The sequence below is a fragment of the Tetranychus urticae genome, chromosome 2 (genome assembly GCF_039701765.1).
Source record: "Tetranychus urticae isolate SD_2017Ah chromosome 2, NJAU_TeUrti_SD_1.0, whole genome shotgun sequence".
Classification (NCBI taxonomy): Eukaryota; Metazoa; Arthropoda; class Arachnida; order Trombidiformes; family Tetranychidae; genus Tetranychus; species Tetranychus urticae.
In genome coordinates, this window is record NC_142959.1 from 4817133 (window position 1) to 4837431 (window position 20299).

A 20299-nucleotide genomic window follows, 5' to 3' on the forward strand; every position below is an offset into this window, starting at 1 on the left:
ATTTTCAGCTGAAACATGTGATCATCAGAATCAGTTATTCCAATATCATTACTGATATAATATTACAATAAATAGCAACCAGAAACAACCAGAAATGGTAAAGATAATTAGAAGAAATTTATTTACCAAAATATTTCCAATAATTTCTAATTTTGACTGATTATTTTGTTTCCAAGTTTAGCTTTCCAATCATGATTATTCTGATGATATTGATGAAGATGAGCTTCTTGGTGCTTCTATTATAATTGTGATGATAATAATAAAAGGCGGGTTCGAACAGGTATAATATAATCCAATGGTAAAGGTTTGTTACGCCTTGAAAGATTTGAAAAGGCCAATGAAAGGGAAAGTGTATTGATAAATATCTGATGGAGTTTGCACAGTTACTGAGACTAGGGAATGACAATCAATGTCTATAGTGATCATTTGAAGGGAATTGAATCAACTTGGCTGCTAATTTGAAAGCTAACTTGAACATTTAAAGTGATTAGTGCTATTGGGATGATGAGTATCAATATTAATATGCCAGCATCGTCATCGTCTTGTTTGTCTTCACCAAAGAGTAATTTGATTGATAGTCACTGGAATGAATCAAATGATCAGCCAACTCATGGATCAGAAGCTGTTTACGAGATTTACAACAATGATAATCCTTGTAGTAACCATAATACCAATAGTGAAGATGATCCGTTGAACCTTCAAGGGAAGCAGCAACAGGACAATATGATCAACTCCATTGGGTCAAGCAATGGCTGTAAAAATGGTAATGAAAATGGTATTAATAATGGCAATGGTACTGGTGTTGGAAGTAATCGCGGTGGCAATGGAAGCAATAGAAATCAAATTGATCACCATTCTCACCACTCTCATCATAACCATCATCATCATCATCATACAAGTTATTCAATCCTTCGAGATGCTGATTCAACTGTGGTTGACTATGGTTATGAAAGTACAACAACAACAACTGGTGTCTATCAATCTCGTCTGAATGTTAACCATCAACATCATCATAATCATCACCGCAATTCAAATGTTATTCATAGTACACTTGATGGTAAACGGAACCATTCATTAGGTAAAAACATTTTGTTACCTTTGCATCTTTGTTGCATTTGTTTGTTTTTTAACTTGTTTTTCGGTGTTTTTGCGATTTACAATTGATTATCCTCTTATTTCTGATTGTTATTTAAGCCACTATCGAAATGAAACATCAACAATTGACTCCAAATCGATCCTCATTGAGACCACATTCAACTCCGGCAACGTTGCTTTGGTTAGAGGAAAACTATGAGATTGCTGAAGGTGTTTGTATTCCTAGAAGCGCACTTTACATGCATTATGTTGATTTTTGTGCTCGAAACTGTATACAACCAGTCAATGCAGCAAGCTTTGGGAAGGTAAGTTGTACAACAATTCAAATAATTTAGCTAAATAATCAACTAAATAGATGTCAAAGTGAAAACAAAGGGTTTAATGTTGAAGAAAGATGTTTTGGTTGTTACTAAAAGACTCAATTAACACTATTTTCACATTTATGCACAAGTTGACACAAATACCTAAAAACAAACGAGTAAAAACGGGTAAAAATAAGTTTCCTTCGAATTTAAAGGCTGTCGGTTTGCAGGGACATTAAAACTGAGTCCATTAGTACAATTTAAAAGTTTCTATGACCAATAGTTTTCGAGAAAATCGAGTTTAAAGTTGAAACTTCGATCGCTTTTTGTACGATAATGGAAGTAGATGTTTTCATGAAACTCATTTTGCTAATGTGAATTGCAATTATCAACCATAAAATGTCCTTATTTCGAGAAATAAAATTTTCTGTTCGAAATAAAATCGATAAGTTCGAATTTCATTTAAAGCGACTTATTTCTGTGACCGTAAAATTTAGAGATCTGAAACTTATTTTCAGGCTATAAAATTTGATGATACACATCTTGACTTTAATATTTTTTTCGATTTGGTGATAGTTCTCTTGATTTTGGCAATTGGCCTTAAAATTTTTAGGCTAAATATCTCGAGAATGGTAGCACCCAAAATCATGATTCTTTGATCAGAAATTAGATCTTGTTATGGGTTATAATATAATTTTACTAGAAACCGAAATATCTGAACCAATTCATCTTATAATGAATATTCTTCTGACACCTCATAAGTAACCAGTTATCTTTGTTAATCTGATATCAAATCTGGTAACCTAACTAATACAACATTATAACTTTATTCGTAGTTTCTTCAACCATCTAAAATTTGAATGAATTATAGTCCATTACATGATCTAATGTTTGGTCAAAGAATCATAATTTTAGGTGCTACCAGTCTCGAGATATTTAACCTCAAAGTTTTAAGGCCAATGGCCAAAATGAAGAGAACTAACAATAAATCGAAAAAAATATTAAAGTCAAGATGTGTACCATCAATTTATAAGTATCAATAAATAAGTTTCAGATCTCTAAATTTTACGGTCACAGAAATAAGTCGCTTTAAATGAAATTCGAACTTATCGATTTTATTTCGAACAGAAAATTTTATTTTTCAAAATAAGTGCATTTTATGGTTGATAATTGCAATTCACATTAGCAAAATGAGTTTCATGAAAACATCTACTTCCATTATCGTACAAAAAGCGATCGAAGTTTCAACTTTAAACTCGATTTTCTCGTAAACTTTCGGTCATAGAAACTTTTAAATCGCACTAATGGACTCAGTTGCAATGTCCTTACAAACCAACAGAGTTCATAGCTCAAAGAAATTCATTTTTACCCGTTTTTGCTCATTTATTTTTCAGTATTTGTATCAATAATGAATGATGGAGATCTTTCTAACACATTTGTGTTTGAGAAACCATTTAACTTTATGCATTAAGCTCAAGTCTAACAACATAAGTATCATGGATAATAAAACAATGCTACGATTTTTCTGCAGGATCTTGAATAATTTGTATTACAGTTTATTATAGTCTATAGTGCAAGCTAATGTTTGGTAAAAAAATAATGAACATAGGTGATGCCATTCTCGAAATATCGAAACTCAAAGTTTTCAGACCAATAGCCAAAATCAAGAGAACTGTTGTCAAATTGGAAAAAGTATTCGCACCATAATATGTACCATCAATTTTTATCGACAGATAATAAGTTTAAGGTCTCTAACTCTCACGGGTACAGAATGCGGTCACTTTAAATGAAAATCGAAGTTACTTGTTTTAAAGGAAACAGAAGATTTTATTTCTCGAAATAAGTGGGTTTTCTGGTTAATCATCCAAAGTTAAATCAGCCAACATGCATTTCGTGCGAAAATCTGCTTCTCTAATTGTGCAAAAAGCGATCAAAGTTTCAACTTCGAACTCGATTTTCTCGAAAACTATTGATGAGAGAAACTTTTGAATCGCACAAATGGACACAGTTTTTATGCCTTTACAAACCAATAGAGTCTAAACTTGAATGAAATTCATTTTTACCCGTCTTTTGTCCATTTGTGTCAATGTGTGTCAATTTATGCATAAATGTGACAATTGTGTCTTTTTCAAATTGTTTTACATTAATGAGTTGTTTCATTTTAATTGTTGCAATTTGTAATTTACCTCACATATCGATCTACCAATTTAAACAGATCATTCGTCAACAATTCCCTCAACTAACTACCCGTCGACTTGGGACTCGAGGACAATCAAGGTAAGATTTGATATAAATATTTACTTTTCCTTCCAATTGTTACAACAATCTTTGATTTATTTTAATTGATTGAAAGACCTTAAACTAACCCAACTGACCCATTAGTATATATCACTTAAATGGTCAAAGTGACAACATTAAATAATCCAAAATAGCCACTAAATGATGGTTAAATAAACAAAACCAATCTGTTGTTGGTTCAACAAAAATGGACTTTCTTCCTATTCTGTACCCAAACCATTCTCGTCATTTGTTATACTAAAAGATTTACTTTGATTCCACTGATTATCGTAATGATTACTCTTTCCTTTGGTCAAAAGTTAGATTAAAAGGGTCAATATCAATAAGCATTAATCACAATACAATGGAAGAGAAATAAAATAAAAATAAATTCTGAATACAATACAGTCGTTTCTTTAAGGCTTTCCCATGGAAAGGTGGATTAATTGAATTATAATTTTAGACCCAATCTATTTGAGTTAATGTTGATCAAGCAACAGGTTGCTACGGATATTGTTTTATTAATAACAAAATCATTTCTAATTTTAATTCATTGACCAGTTCATCAGTCCAATCCAATGCAACAGTTTCACAATAAATTTTTTTCCTCAACATCAATATTCAATGAGATTTGAAACAGAATAAGGATTAAAGTCTCTCAGGTAGCTAAGAATGATTAATTCCAGGAAATGATAATTAATATGATTGACCCACTAAAGAGCATTAACATGAAATACAAATGAGTTGTAAAAGCCAATGTGATTAACCTAATCATGTTTAAGGTTTTAAAGCTAATTATCTAATGTATTCAATTAACAGGTATCATTATTATGGAATTGCTGTTCGTGAAAATTCAACTTATTATCAACTGGCTTATTCAAAGAAAGCAATTACAAGGTAAATAACGATCCATTAAAAATTAATAAACATGGAAAAATTAATAACCTTTGGTTAACCAAAAATAATATCCAACCCTAAGAATGATAAGAATCAGAGTTATAATGAAAATCTGAGCCAAGAATCTGAGGCAAAAATATCTGATAAATGTACCTATAAATCAGATTGATCAGAATGAGTTGAATGATGAAAACAATTTGGGAATAATGTCCAAGCTTTTATTGGAAAAGATGTTTTTTAAAAAAATATTTTCTCGTTGAACAGGAAAACAAATTCATGAAAAGCAAACAAAATTAATTTCATTTACCATGAAAAACAACAAGTTATAGAAGCAATTTCAAAATGTGTTTCAAAATGTTTTACCATTTGTGATTGTGATGTAAAAAAGCATATTTTCATTTGACAATCTCAATAATGAATCAGTCAAGAATGTGACATTTGAAAATTGATATTCCAACAACAATAATAATTCTAGAGATAAGAATTTCTTTATTATATAATAACATGAGATTCAGGAATCATTCGCTTGGAGTATCAACTCCAAGAGACGGAAAATTCATCTTATCAATTTCATTTGCTGTTCATTGGATTGTTATCATGGAAAGAAATTGAAAAAAAAATCTTTTTCTCTCATTTTTATTCAACAATTAACTCTTTCAATTTTCCAATTTGCTGTTTGAATCAAAGGAATTAAGCCATGAATCAGTTTCCAGATAATCTTGTCAATATATCAACCATTATAATTGGTTATTTCATATTACATTGTCAATGAAAATGGGAAATGAAATGCACGTTTAAACGCGTGTTCAAACTTGATTATAATGAGATGGATTTACATTTAAGGCGATTGATTATCCGATTATTACTTGTTTAACCGTATGATTAGTGTTTAATATAGGAATGATTATTGTATTGTTGAACACACTTCGATTTTTGTTCAACAACTTCAACTTCGACACGTGAAGCAAACATTTTTGCCCTTTTTTCAAGCGCTTTTCAATCTTGTTTTGGTTGATTGTTATCCATGTTAAATAATGTCTCTGATTGTTTGGGTTGTAAGAGGTTGAGAGATTGAGACTAAGGTCTTGTCAACGTGTCTATTAAGTATATTAATCGTCACTTTCTCACGACATTTCATCAACTCAATGACCTTATTGGTGACCTTTTGTGATCTTCACTTTAGCCTTTCATTTGATATAAAAAGATACAGAGATTTGCTGTTTTCATTGTTATTGAAATTTTGCTTTTATTTTTGTTTTTCATTTTGATCGCAGTTTCATTGATTATTAACAGCAATTTACCTCGACATCAGTCAAAATACAAAACAAACAATTTGGTTCAATTTCATTTTTTAACATTTCTGTCTTGTTTCGGGTTTTATAAAATGTTAACATCTTTAGTCAATGTTATACAATTACATTTGTATTGTAATTGTGCTTTCAATTGTATTTTCAACAACAATTTAACCACTGTAACCAACTAAATACACAGATGACTGAAAATTATAAACCGGATACTTTTTAACACAATATTTAATGTCTATATTCACATTGAAAAAGGCTAAATAGATTGTCATTCAATCTCATATTACACTGACAATAGGAATCAACTTCCCAAATTGTTGATATACATTGAAAAAGCTTACCTTTAACCAACCTTAAACTTACTCCAGTTTCCTTAAATGATTGATTTTACATTTAATTTTATAACCTTCTTCCTCTATTATACTCAACTTACAGCAATAATTTACCTGATTCATCTCGAGTCTCTGATAACTTGAATGGCAACAAAAGTCTAGTAAGTAAAATGTTTTCATCCGATTAATTGCTGAAGTCAACATTTGATTTAATTTGATTTCTTGGTTTTCAATTTTTCGTATAAAAAAAGTCTAACCCAAGTCAAGTGAATTCACATTCAAATATCAACAATGGCAGTTCAATGCAAAATTTATCTCCAAATAACAATGTTAATCTAAATCACGGGCCAAATGGCAATACCAATCCAAGTAATTCAAATAATCGTAATCGAGTTGGAACCGTTTTACCTGAATTTCCAACACCAAATAACTTGAAATTACCTTCTAATTTGGACAATGCAAAGGTAAATCAATTGCTTCATTGTTTTACTTTATTTGATGATTTACTTTAATTTTTGGGTTTTTTTGGGTTCTTAGACGGAAACCTTTATTATGATGTATCGAACTCATTGTCAACGCATTTTGGATACAGTTATTAGAGCCAATTTTGATGAGATTCAAACATTTGTCCTCTACTTTTGGCAAGGGATTCCTACTCATCTAACATCAATATTAACCTCCAATGCATTCATCAATCTAATTGGTATATGTGACTCCATATTGTACAAATGTATGGCCAGTGTTTTGCTTCCATCAGCTCTTCAAACCTTCCCTGACAGGTAAAGCCTCAACTCATCTCATCTCATGTTACTCAAATGGTCTGTCTTAATTAACCTCAACCTTATTCAACCTTTCTCATCTTTTTTACAGTTTAACTCAAATTATAAGAAAATTTACTCAAGAATTTGGATGTTGGCTTAAGGTTGCTTTATACAATTTACCCGATACACTTAAATCAATCAAAATTGACCTCTCTCGACATCTTGGTAATTTATTACGACGACAAACTTCAATCTCTCATCTTATCCAAGCAGCTAGAATGGTTGTAAATAATGGCGATGTAACTCCTCAAATGATCTGTGATTGGAGATCATTGTCAATTGATTTAATTACTCGAGAAGCAATTCAAAGTTCACACAGAAATGAATCAATAAATAACATCAATTTGGACTTCATCATTACAGGTAAAAAGGCAACACATTGACATCTTTTAACATCTAAACATGATATTGAAGCAATTGAACAAAACATATAACACACAATTTAGTCTGATTGTTGTAAAGATTTGTAGCAATTTTATTGCTAAATTTAGACGAAAACCAAGAATGCCTTAAATTGTCTTCTTCTGAATAATTTGCATACAATTGACAATATAAAATGTGTCTGTTGACAGTTTTACCTATCCTTTTAGGCCTCAGTCTTTTATCGTTTTGAAAATTTTCTTGTTTTCTTTCCAATTCTTTTCTTTTGATTCTAGTTAATTGTTTCATCCAAATACATTTGTCAACTATTACGGCAAACAGATTCTTGTTTCAATTACCAACAAGCATTCCAATGATCATCTTGATCATCTTTATAATCATTCTTCCTCTCACCATCCTTTTCATTAACTGATAATTTGCTTTTATCCTTTTCTGTTTCCTTGTCTTCCTGATCGCACCGTAAATGTTTAGACACAAGCTCCCAAACCCTTTAACAGTTGTTTGTCTATTTCATCTTTTGTGCTTTTACCATTTTGTTAACAATTATTTTCATCCTTTTTTTTCTTGTTCCCGGATAGTTTATGAGTTGAATGAGAGTTTCAAACATTCCTATGAATATATGAGCAAGGATTGAGTCACATTTTCATGAAGTTACCAAGAGCAATATAAATGTCAATTTGGTATTCATCTAATTTAAATACATTACAAAATGTCAACTCATTTGGAGATTGCGTGAAGCCTCTATTGTATAGTAAGGATATAGAATCAGATTGGATTTTAGTTAATCGTTCATTAATTTCAATAGTGATATTTACCAATTTCAATGGATTTGTTGTTGTAAAAGCCAATGTTTCTCTGGTAAAGGATTATTATTTTAATCTCAAGTTGACAGTAATGGTTCATTGAATGTTTTCAATCCTATTTTAAGAGCTCAATCCTTTTAACCTTTTAATCTCTTTTTTTTCTGACTTTAGCTTTACGAGATTTTGGTCGATTGTTGGAGGAAGAGTCACCAATTGAGACTTATTTTGACTGGCTAAATGCTCTTGTACAGTATTGCATTATAAATGTGAGTTTTATTTTCAAAATTTTTCATTCCTTTCACCATTTAGATGTGTTTTTTGTGCTCATTTTATGCTTTTTTCATTTCAAGAACTCCAACAATTTGAGGTACACTTTCAAGGAAAATTCAAAACAATTCTTGTCAACATGGTCGGCATTTGCATCCAGGATAATTCATGAGCTTAGTCTCAATTCAGCTCCAAGCTTTGGTGAGTCAAATTAGCCATCTTTATAATAATCAGTCTTATTTAATCTATTGTTTTTTCTATATCAGGTTCTTTTCATCTTCTCAGACTTCTTTTTGATGAATATCTGCTCTATATCGTGGAGTATTGTCAAATTGATGAATATATTATGGAATTGATGGCCAATATTAACGTTGATTTACCACCACAACCTTTGGAGGATAATTATCTGGGTAAATATGAAATTGAAATAAGCATTCAGTGATACAATTTTAAAACAAAAACAGTTACTTTAGGTGAAACAAGTGAAGATAATCAAGAGAGCTGCCCATCAACAAACTGTCCAAATTATACCAATGAGGCTGTTTCATTCAACTCACCAGCTGGGACATCTGATGAGTTTCGTCCAGTTGAACAGACCAATGTTAAGAATGGCCATGAATTTAATCGTATAAATATTATATCGCCTGATAACTGTAATTATTCACCTCCAGCTGACCATTATTATCAAGGGTATGTCAAATGAAGCTATTATTTGTTCAAATCACCATGGATATGAAATTAATCAATTGTCTATTTTATATCACAGTTATCTTATACATGAAAATGGTACTCATTTGGCTGCCAATATGAACAATCATTTAGTCAATGAAGATCCAAGGAAATCCTTCAACTGCTCTGGTGACTATCATGGCCATGTCACTGCAATTTCTCGGACAAATGAAAACAATTATTCTCGCTGTGGTGCTGTTGAAATTGTTGAACACAATTTTGCAATTGGCGAAATTCAAGCAGAACCTGTTGAATCAGTATCGATATCATCTAACTTACCATCGCATGTAACTGAAGATGTAAACTTTACCTTTTGTCCAAATCTCAAAACAGAGGTTTACACTGATTTCTGTTGATTACATCTTAGGTAAATCAACTCATGAAATTTGCTTATTCAAACTATTGAATCAGTGTTATGCTTTAAAATAAATTAAACTTATTGGTCTATTTGCATATTGTAATTTCAAATTGTTTGTTGATTCTGGAAGCAAGATTTTTTTGCTCTTTGTTTTAAAGATGGGACAAGAAGACGAACGAGTGGATGAATATTTGCTGGTCCATCCCAAAGCCGAGGAGATAAAAGATTAGGGAAAAGTTGAATATAATGATCGGGGACAGGTGTGTCAGGTTTTCACACTTGTTACTCTTAGGGAATTCGGGATTCCCATTAATTTTGACGAAAAAGTCAGCGCCACCTAGATGAAATCATTTTGCAACTAAGAAATCGCTTAGCGACGTTAACCGCTCATCAGCTGTTTCAGCCAACTTTTAAAAACATCAATTTAAATTTTGTCCACTTGTTGATCACATCAACTTACAACTTGTTAGTGATACTTTTAAGTTTGTGATATTGTTTTTAATTGTTTTTAATATTTTCTTTGAGCTTTCAATATGTCAGATTGCGGGTACACATCAGAAACTGACGATGCTTCAGAAACTGAATATTTTGAAGATTTGCAAAGGTCGAAAAACGGTCATGATGAGGAAACGGCTGAACGGTAAGTTTTATCATTGAATGATCATTAAAAAACTAATTTTGACCTTTACTCCAATTTAGGTCAAAGTTTCTCGATAGTATTTACCAAGAAAAATTAGCTGATCTTCAAGATCAACTGAGACAATTAGATGAAGGAGTGCACCCAGTTTACGTTGAAAGACTTAAAAAATGTGAACAGGAAGCTCAAGATCGATTGCTTGCAAATGAATCTTATTTGTCTTACGAGGTGGTTTCAACAATTCAATATTTCCAATCATTCATGTCAATGTTTGCAGTTTTTAATTTTATTCTTATTTTTTGCAGCGCGAGAAGATAGAGAGGGAATATACCCTTGATAAACAGGCAGCGAGACAGGAGTTTGAAAAACGCAAAAAGCAACTTAAGGAAAGTTTGATTGCTGATCTGCTCGAGGAAAGGAAACGTATTGAAGCTGAAAGAGCCAACATGAAATTGTGCCCTGATTCTCCAGAACCTGTAGCAAAAACTACTAGAAAATTAAGAAGAAGGCAAAATGATCCTACACCTGCACAACGTAAACGAGCCGTATCGAATCAGCTAAATTACCAATTGGATGAAAAAGAAATCAATGAAGATTTAAAAGCTTTAAAACTAAAATCTAAATAGTCTTTTTATAATTTCAAGCTAATTGTGATATAATGGCCAATCGCCTCATAATTAGTAAGTGTTTCTAGTCAAAACAATCAGCATGCGAAACAAGGTAAATCTACATTGTCATTTTATCTAAAACTAGTCACCTTTTACTCGAGATGTCGACTTTTTAACCATCTCAAGGGTTGTCTTTTTTAATAATTTTTAATTGAAACATTTGAAACTAAATATTTGTCAGTTGCATTTATATTTTTCATATTTTTCAAACTTATGTGTTCACATATTCGATGCATTTCTGTGCAAATTTGATTCCATCATTGATTTTAAACAATGAAAATCCAATAATAATTACTGTGATAATTCAAAGACTATTTATATTTTTCAATAAAACGGTTGAAATACCAATTTATTTCGAACGATTATTACCAATACGAAATTTCAACTCCAATAAGTTAATCAATGATGGTCAGACTCTGTGAGTCGACTTGAAGTCCAACTTCAAATTACATCAAAATAAGAAAAATTTGATACTATCGAAACATCTATCGATTATTGTATTGAAAATATCAATATCAATATCGAAAGATCTTGAAAAAAATAATCTTGAATTGGTCATCTCATTCTGTTGGCTGTTTAATTTAATTGGTCGGTTTCTTTAAACCAATTGTTTAAAATGTCTGAATTTGATTTTGACGATGACGAAAGCAATGATAGGCAAGATGGAGGAGACCATGACTCTGATGAAGGTATGTTGATCTTATTTCAGGCAAAAAGCTATGTGACTTTTGCTTCACCATTGGCTGGCGGTATATGGCTCTTACATTTGAATTTTTCAATATTTTAACAATAATTTTTTATTTCCAGATACCGAAGATGCTTCAGAAACCGAAGTTGTTGCAGACATGGAAAGATATGACGGCGATTATTTGGAAATCAAAGAACAGTAAGTTGGCATCATTTTTGATGCATTAAGTTATTGTAGTAGAAGAACTGACCTTTACCCTCCCTACTTCCGTTTCAGGTCAGATATCCTCAATAGGATGTACCAAGATAAGTTATCTAGTCTCAAAGAGCAACTGAGACAATTAGATGATGGAGTGCATCCTGATTATGTTAAAAGACTTAAAAAATATGAACAAGAGTATCAAGATCGATTAATTTTAAATGAAGCTTATTTGGCTTACGAGGTAAGTCTATCAATTTGATATTATATCGACAAAATATTTACAATTTCAATTTTACTCCATGATTTTCTTATTCTAGACTGAAAGGATAGAGAAGGAATTCATCCATGAAAAAAAGGCAGCTCTCAGAGAATTTGAAGAACGTAAGGTTGAACTTAAGGAAAGTTTAATTGCTGATTTGGAGGAGAAAAAGAAAATTGCCGAATCTGAAAGACTCACTTTAGAACTGAACTCAGATTCCATTGAAACCAAAGCTACGACTACCAGAAAACTGCGAAGAAGGCCAAATGATCCTGCTCCAGTACCAGAGAAAAGAAAACGAGGTTCACCAGCGCAGCTAAATTATCTCTTAGATGAAAGAGACATCAATGACGATTTAAAAGCTTTAACACGAGCTAGCAGTGTCAAATATGGTAAGTACTTTGTTTTTTATAATAAATATTAAAATGTTACATATTTTTTCATCGATTCTCTTTTACAGTTAACGATAACCCATCAGATTCAGATTCATCTACACATACTGTAGATGTACGAGTGGAAGATGGTAAATTATTTTTTGAAAGAAAATGGTTCCATCGAGGACAATTCGTTTGTGTTAAAACGCAAGAAAACGTTGAAACCAATGGAACCCTAGCTTCTATTGCATTTTCAGAGGTAAAATTTTCATGCTTTTTTCGTTAAACTTCTGATTTCTTATTTCTTTCTGTTCAAATCTTCTTTTTCATCAGATCTGGATCAAAAAAGCGGACAACACAAAATTTCGTATTTCCCTGTCATCCTTACAGAGGGGACGCTACTCGATTCACAAAAGAGCTACATAAAAAATCTCAAATTTAAGAGTGTTTTTTATGTATCTAAAGATTAATTTACCAAAGTTTATAGCAAGGCAATAAAATACTTTTGTATAAAACAATCTGTGTTTCTCGGCAATGTCATAGATTTCAATATAAACAGTTTTGCTGATTGCTACTACATTGTACAACTACTATTGTATTTTCGCATTGTATTTATAAACAAACAATTAGTCAGTAATTTCAACAACTAAATCACTGCTCTTCGACGAGTGTCAGTATCAGATCCTTCAATATCACGATTTATCCTTCAGGATTATCTTGGAACATCTTTTCTCGAATGAGAGTCTCGAAACTGCATATTTGGTATTATGACTTTGGTCCAAAACGAGTCAAGTACATTAGGATGCTCAAATAACTTTGAGTATTGAGGTCTATCAACAACAGTGGATATGAAACGTACTGAGTTGCTAACAATAATATCATATTTGGCTGTAGTGCTCAGCAAAGTCCATACACTTTGAACAAAAATCGGGAGAAAATTTTGAAACTCATCATGATACTTTTGAGCATACATTGAGATGTTATCACAAATTTTGGATTTAAGTTGCTCAAGGAGACCAGCTTCTTCCTCATCATCAGTCTGTAAACATTTATGAGCAACAGCAAAGTAAGTCATCCAAATGCAGGATTGTTAGCACGTATTTTTGCCAATGCGATAGTAGCTCTAAAAAGATCGGTGAAGGTTAAGAAAAATTATCCGGGATATATCTAATCTCAGCCCAAGCTCTTGAGATTCAAATTCATGAAGATATCTTTCAACAATGAATGGGCCGTTTGAAGAGTATCGTTGATGATGCAGAAATCACCACCACAGCTTTGCAAATGAGAAATCATTTCATCGAGAAGATTGGGCCTTAACCGGAAAAAATTTCTCGTCCAATCAGCTTAAGATAATTCTTGAACAAGCTCCTCACTTTTTGACATTAAGCCTATGACCAATGACCCACCCATTTTAAGATTATTTTCTGCGACTTTATGCACACTTGTTACTCTTGCGAATTCGGGATTCCCATTTATTTTGACAAAAAGCGCCATCTAGATGAAATCATTTTGCAACTAAGAGATCGCTTAGCGACGTTAACCGCTCATCAGCTGTTTCAACCAACTTTTGAAAACAATGTTTTTAAAACATCATTTCAAATTTTGACCACTTGCTGACCACTTGCTGAGCACATCAACTTAGTGATACATTTAAGTTTGTGATATTGTTTTTAATTTTAATATTTTCTTTGAGCACTCATTATGTCCTATACTGATTATTCATCAGAAACTGATGATGCTTCAGATAATGAAGTTGTTATGGAAAGATATGAAGACGGTAACTATCTGAGAATCAACAGACGGTAAGTATACTTCTCTCCATAAAGTTATTTGTCTTGCTTTTTTCATAGATAAACTAACCTTTTTCTCTAATTTTTAGCCTGTTTAGGGCAAATATTCCCGATTGGATATACCAAGACAGGTTAGCCAAGCTTTACGAAGAAATAAGACAAGTGCGAGAAGGAACCCATCCTGTATGCGTCGCATTAATTGCAGAATGTAGTAAGGAAATGAATGAACGTTTAATTGCAGCAAAGGCATATTATGACAATGAGGTAAATCTAAAAATTCAATATTTAGTAACCTAATTCAGAAAAATTTCGTTAAAAAGTTTAGAGTTGTAATTTTATTTTTATTTTTCTCTAAAGAGGGAGAAGATAAATAAGGAATATATCCGTAGAAAAGAGGCAATTGAGAAAGAATTGGAAGCAGCCAAAGTTGCAGCCAAAGAAAAAATCCGTGCTGAATTGATGGAGAAAATGAAAACACTCGAATCTGAATACGCTGCGGCAAAAAAGTCCCTTGAAACCTATACTACTACCAAAAAACTGCAAAAAAGCCCAAATGATGCTGCATGAACACCAGAGAAAAGAAAACGAGGTTTACCACCGCAGTTGAATCACCTCGTGGAGGAACTGATTAACGCTTTGGAAACTTTACCACAAGCCAGCAGTAGTTCTAAATAAGTTAGCCTAAGTATTTACTTTAGGCTTCTTTTGAATGTAAGTTATCATCTCATGGCGATTTTGTGATAGAATATTTCTTCGTATTATCGAAGAAGATTTACTTAATTAATAAAACATGATTAATAATTATCTAGATTCCAGTTTTTTAACCGCGTTTTATTTTTGTAAGTGAATGGAGCTCCATCTACTGAAATACAAAAAAATTGGTGAAAACAATGATTGTGTTTACAGTATTTAGTACATCAACAAAAAAAAACATCTACAACAACTTCATCAATATCATCTTATTTATACCTAATTTCAACTAAAATCTGGTTTTATATCTTTATCTTAATAATTCTTGTTAGTGACAAAATAAGCATAAAGCCTTCGTCATCTTAGTCACCCATTCTGTCCTGTCTTCCTCAAAGAGCAATCCATCGTGCATTTTAACCATTTGTTTGAATCCAATGAACACAATTGGCTTTTTCAAAGAGTAAAGTAGATGACATAGCATTCAAAAGGAAAATAATCGGAAGTATTTATATATTTGAATCAACAATTTTGCGATGGATCAGTTTAAAGCATTTGTTAGTGAAAATGAATTGGCAGCCAATCGTAAACAGAGACAAGTTGAATGGGATAAGGTTAGAAAACCTGATGATCCTGAGGGTAAGTTTGTTGTTTTTCAATTTCATTTTTATTTTGATTTTATTTTTGCTCATGGTATTATTTTTTATTCGGTTCTCACAATTATTAGAAGCACCGGAGGAAGAATATGATCCGAGATCACTGTTCGAAAGGCTTCAACAACAGAAAATGAAGGTTCAAGCTGAATTTGAAGAATCTCGTCGACTAAAGAATCTCATTGCTGTTTTAGATGAAGATGAAACATCTTTTCTTGAAATGGTGGATAAAACTAAATTGGACCACGAGAAGAGACAAACTCAAGAGGAAAAAGAAGCATTACAAGAATTCAGAAAAGCAATTGAGGGTTTAACAAAAGACGAACAAGTTAGAAAGATTGCAGATTTCAAAATTAGTTTTGCTACAAAAGGAAATATAAAGAAATCTAAAAAAACGCAGGGTAATCCATTGTTAAATCTAATCAAACTTCGCAAATCGGACGATCCGAAAAAGTCAAATGATTCTTCAACGGAATCTCCATGTGACAAGCAAACTGTTGATCATGGTAGTGCAAAGAAAAAAGACGACGAATTAGAACCTGAAGGTGATAAATGTGACGAGAAAGACCAAAAAGTAACCCTTCACGAACATAAAGATGGATCAAATTTGTCTTCATCTCAGGAACAACCACCAACTACAAAGACCTGTTTAGTAGCTTACGGCTCTGATTCTGATGATTCTGAAGCTGAAGATTCAGATAATAATATAGTCAATCATCCAAATAAGAAAGCAAAAACGACTATGTAAGAAAATTCGCAATGCTAATCATTTTTTACTCATTGTAATTAATTTGTGATATACGCTAACTAATTATTTTTAAACGGAAAAAGAAAGATAATATTTACTATTTAAAGAACGAATTATTGGTTAATTATTAATACAGCTAATGTTAGTGAATGAAAGGAAATTCTTAGGTAAAGTAATCAAGATTGAGAAATCGAAACGTTTAATTGAGATAAGAATTGTTTTTATTTCCGCAAGTTTATTTACTTTAGGCTTCTTTGAATATTATTTTATCTTCGCAAGAATATTCCTTCAAATTATCGCATGAAGATTTGGTTAATTACTAAACAGTGATTAGTAATTTCTTTGATTAATCTAGATTCCAGATTTTAAAATTAAAATTAAAATTTCAGTGATTGAAGCTCCATCTACTGTTTACGTCCACCAAGGCCCTGAAATGTAAAATATTGGTGCAATTAATGGTCGTGTTTACAGTTTTTAGTATATCTTGATTAGTCTTGTTTAGTGACAAAATAAGCATCAAGGTTTCTGTCACCCATTCTGTCCTGTCTTCCTCAAAGAGCAATCAATTGTGTATTTAACTATTTGTTTGAATCCAATGAACACAATCGACTTTATATCTTTATTGCTATCTCTAATTAAGTTGTCTTTGTTTACTGTTTATAGCAGAGAGTAGGATAACAAGAAACAATCGCGAGCCAGAAAAACTGTAAAGTTGAGATTTAGTTCTTCCGGTTCACACTCAGGTGGTACTGATATTAAAAGTCAATAATTTTGTATGTAACTTTCGATGAGAAAAGAAAGATTTCCATGACGTAATTTGAAATTTACAATTTTAATTTAAAAATTTTCATATTTTTGCACTTTTTTGTTTTGAAGGCGCGCCACCTGAGTGTGAACTTGTAAAACTAAATTTCAACTTTACAAAAACCTCTTTCGTGACGTCTCTCGTCACTACTCTTTTGTTTATAATGAGTGGCCTTAATATTTAAACCTATTCAAATCCCAATTCCATTTACCACATTAAAAAATATTTTGGAGATAATTGGCCGAAATATTCCATCATACTATCTTTTTAAACACAAATTGATACATTCCTCACCACAAATTACACAGTCAGGAGGAAATCAAAGTAAAGATTTGTATGCTTGGTTGGTTTATTTTATAATAATTATTTTGTTTCACTTCGTGATGATACTTCGATGGGTAACCTCCTGGATCGATCGAGAGATGATGCAATAGAAGAGGAATCTGTTGACCAGCTCTCTAATCATTATGGACATCATGGGTATACATTTCCACCAAGGTCTGGTTGCTATTTTGCAGGACATTTCATTATGGGTGGTGCAAAATTTGAAACAGGTCAACCCGAAGCATATCTATTCGGAGACAATATGGACCTCAACTTCTTAGGACCTAAACCCTTACCTTTCCCTTACTTGGCTCCATTACCAGATGAACTCACCAGATCTCTTCGTGCTTTAATCAACATTCGTAAAGAGACACTTCGCTTAATTAAAATACCATCTACTGAAAGTGATCTTGCAAACCAAAGCTCTTCTATCTCTAAAAGCACCTCTGGCAAACTAACCAATCAGTTAGCCAATGACAATGAATACATTAATAAACTACCTAACCATTACGAGTTGAAAGAATTACCTTCTTCATCGTCTTCAACCGTCGCTGTACCTACAACCTTATCTTCATCCTCATTAAACTCATCAACTCCAGCTCAAACCCAAACAAATCTACTACATGAAACCAATCAATTACTCGTTTCATCATCATCATCTTCATCTTCATCATCAAATGGTCCGTTGTACACAATCGAATTCACTTTTGATTCAGATGTCAAGTGTTCAATTACTATTTATTATCTTTCTGTCGAAGAAACAACTCCATCTGGTATTACCTACATACCGCGCGATCCTGGTTATAAAACTGAAACCTTCCATTATCCCAAAGGTGCAAGTCAAATTTTTTCACAACCATCATTAATTTTCAACCCATCAGCATTTAATGAAGATGATCTTTTATACCGTGCCATTGATGAATATGGTAATTTTGATCCAACTGTACCCTTCCCTATTGTTATACAATTGACTGCTGAAGAAGGCTCCGAACCCAGACAATCACATTCACTTATCGCAACCGTTGAGAGGAACAACGAGAAATTGTTTAACATAAAACCTTTTAAGCAGAAAATAATTATCGATGGACTAGCCTATTTGATTCAAGAAGTGTATGGAATCGAAAATAAGAACACTGTTCGATCTTCTTTTGGTAAACCTCATTACTCTTCCGATGAAGAGATCGAAGACAATGGATCTGAGTGTGTTATTTGTATGTCTGAATCCCGTGACACACTCATATTGCCTTGCCGACATTTGTGCCTCTGTAATGCTTGTGCTGACTCACTTCGCTATCAAGCAAATAATTGTCCCATTTGTCGCTCACCATTTAGAGCCTTGTTACAATTTCGAGCTGTTCGTAAGATTTTGAATAATGGTCAAGCTGTCACCACGAAAAGTTCATCCAATATGATCAAACCAGTAGAACCTCTAAATACCTCATCATCATCCAAACGTAGTCTTTCATCTTCTTCTGAATCAAGAAATAGTCATCCAACATCGTCAACACGTCCAACTACAGCAGTTGACAGCACTGATGCAAAAAGTGATACCCCACCAGGTTATGAGGCAATATCTTTAATTGAAGCTCTCAATGGTCCTCCATTGATGCCATCATCATCATCATCTCGTCCTGATGATTATGGTCAAAATCCGTCGATAAATTCTGTGATCATTTCATCGAAATTTCCGCTATAAATTCGTCTTATGGCTAATTTTTATTGTTAAAATAACTGGGAATTCAATGTATTCTCATTATCTTGTTACTAGATTCTGGTAGCTTACTGTAATGTTTATTCTTAGCTCATCAGCTGAGTCAACCAATTTTTGATAAACATCAACACAGTGATACATTTAATCTTGTGATATTATTAATATTAATCTTGTCCGCTCACTATGTCCAATACTGACTATACATGATTTTTCAAAAACTGAAGCTGTTATAGAAAGATATGACGGCGTTGCTTACCTGCAAATCAAAGGACAGTAAGTTGATATCTTCCATGAAGTTATTTGTCTTGTTTTTTAGAGAAATACTATAATATAGAAATATATATTTTTATAGAAAGTTATCCGAAGTATTCTCTATATATTTGCTTTAATCAATCAATTCTGCAATGCATTAAAGCATTCTTCAGTGAAAATGAGTTAAAAGTCAATTGTGGACAACGACAAGTTGAGTGGGATAAGGTTAGAAAACCTGATCCTGAGGGTAAGTTTGTTATTTTTTAATTTCATCTTTAATTTACTTTTTGCTCATGGTTCGATTTATATCATTATTCATGGTGTTATTTTTTTACTCGATTATTAGGAGCCGGAGGAAGAATATGATTCAAGATCACTGTTCGAAAGGCTTCAACAACAGAAAACGAAGGCTCAAGCTGAATTCGAAGAATCTCGTCGATTAAAGAATCTCATTGCTGTTTTAGATGAAGATGAAACATCTTTTCTTGAAATGGTGGATAAAACTAAATTGGACCACGAAAAGAGACGAAGAAAGATCAAAATCAACCCTTCTTGAACATAAAGATGGGTCAAATTTGTCTTCATCTCAGAAGCAACCACCAACTACAAAGACCTGTTTAGTAGCTTACGGCTCTGATTTTGAGGAGTCTGAAACTGGAGACTCAGATAATAATTTAGTCAATCATCCAAATAAGAAAGTAAAAATGACTATGTAAGAAAAATTGTATGCTAATCATTTTTTTACTCATTGTAATTAATTTGTGATATACGCTAATTATTTTTTAACGAAAAATGCAATATTATTTTTACCTATCAAAAGAATAAATTATTGGTTAACTATTAACACAGCTAATTTGTTCTCATTGAGAAAATATTGTAATTGTCTATTTATTTTATGATACAATTGCTTTCTGTTAATGAAAGGAAATGCTTAGG

General features: G+C 32.2%; 6 protein-coding genes across 11 annotated transcripts; all 6 read left to right on the forward strand.

Moving 5' to 3' along the window:
- Nucleotides 1-432: 432 nt before the first annotated feature.
- LOC107366363 (regulatory factor X 4) lies at nt 433-9669 on the forward strand. 2 transcript variants are annotated; one of them, XM_015933949.3, is made up of 13 exons: nt 433-1078; nt 1195-1400; nt 3613-3674; nt 4494-4571; nt 6311-6368; nt 6459-6671; nt 6745-6986; nt 7078-7391; nt 8384-8478; nt 8563-8680; nt 8746-8889; nt 8944-9169; nt 9246-9669. In XM_015933949.3, exons 1-13 carry the CDS (start codon nt 502-504, stop codon nt 9562-9564), a joined length of 2652 nt encoding a protein of 883 aa, XP_015789435.3. In that variant the 5' UTR covers nt 433-501; the 3' UTR covers nt 9565-9669. The 2 variants fall into 2 exon arrangements, with proteins under 2 accessions (XP_015789435.3, XP_025017524.2); XM_025161756.2 differs by having other exon boundaries at nt 435-1078; nt 8953-9169.
- A 328-nt stretch (nt 9670-9997) lies between these two features.
- LOC107366333 (sin3 histone deacetylase corepressor complex component SDS3) lies at nt 9998-11225 on the forward strand. The gene is made up of 3 exons (XM_015933915.3): nt 9998-10206; nt 10266-10431; nt 10509-11225. Exons 1-3 carry the CDS (start codon nt 10100-10102, stop codon nt 10827-10829), a joined length of 594 nt encoding a protein of 197 aa, XP_015789401.1. The 5' UTR covers nt 9998-10099; the 3' UTR covers nt 10830-11225.
- Nucleotides 11226-11431: 206 nt separating this feature from the next.
- Nucleotides 11432-12908, forward strand: LOC107366436 (sin3 histone deacetylase corepressor complex component SDS3). Its single transcript, XM_015934037.2, has 6 exons — nt 11432-11560; nt 11679-11757; nt 11836-12001; nt 12078-12411; nt 12480-12652; nt 12727-12908. Exons 1-6 carry the CDS (start codon nt 11488-11490, stop codon nt 12817-12819), a joined length of 918 nt encoding a protein of 305 aa, XP_015789523.1. The 5' UTR covers nt 11432-11487; the 3' UTR covers nt 12820-12908.
- A 1043-nt stretch (nt 12909-13951) lies between these two features.
- Nucleotides 13952-14987, forward strand: LOC107366438 (sin3 histone deacetylase corepressor complex component SDS3-like). 2 transcript variants are annotated; one of them, XM_015934039.3, is made up of 3 exons: nt 13952-14195; nt 14273-14447; nt 14541-14987. In XM_015934039.3, the coding sequence occupies exons 1-3, from the start codon at nt 14095-14097 to the stop codon at nt 14748-14750; spliced, it is 486 nt and encodes a 161-aa protein (XP_015789525.1). In that variant the 5' UTR covers nt 13952-14094; the 3' UTR covers nt 14751-14987. The 2 variants fall into 2 exon arrangements, with proteins under 2 accessions (XP_015789525.1, XP_015789527.1); XM_015934041.3 differs by having other exon boundaries at nt 13958-14195; nt 14282-14447.
- A 106-nt stretch (nt 14988-15093) lies between these two features.
- On the forward strand, nt 15094-16384 carry LOC107366437 (PSME3-interacting protein). The gene is made up of 2 exons (XM_015934038.3): nt 15094-15509; nt 15598-16384. Exons 1-2 carry the CDS (start codon nt 15407-15409, stop codon nt 16269-16271), a joined length of 777 nt encoding a protein of 258 aa, XP_015789524.1. The 5' UTR covers nt 15094-15406; the 3' UTR covers nt 16272-16384.
- Nucleotides 16385-16587: 203 nt separating this feature from the next.
- Nucleotides 16588-20207, forward strand: LOC149093732 (E3 ubiquitin-protein ligase MGRN1-like). 4 transcript variants are annotated; one of them, XM_089268325.1, is made up of 3 exons: nt 16695-19384; nt 19464-19610; nt 19710-20207. In XM_089268325.1, the coding sequence occupies exon 1, from the start codon at nt 17471-17473 to the stop codon at nt 19094-19096; it is 1626 nt and encodes a 541-aa protein (XP_089124451.1). In that variant the 5' UTR covers nt 16695-17470; the 3' UTR covers nt 19097-19384; nt 19464-19610; nt 19710-20207. The 4 variants fall into 4 exon arrangements, with proteins under 4 accessions (XP_089124450.1, XP_089124451.1, XP_089124452.1 ...); XM_089268326.1 differs by having other exon boundaries at nt 19478-19610; XM_089268327.1 differs by having other exon boundaries at nt 19527-19610.
- Nucleotides 20208-20299: the final 92 nt, after the last annotated feature.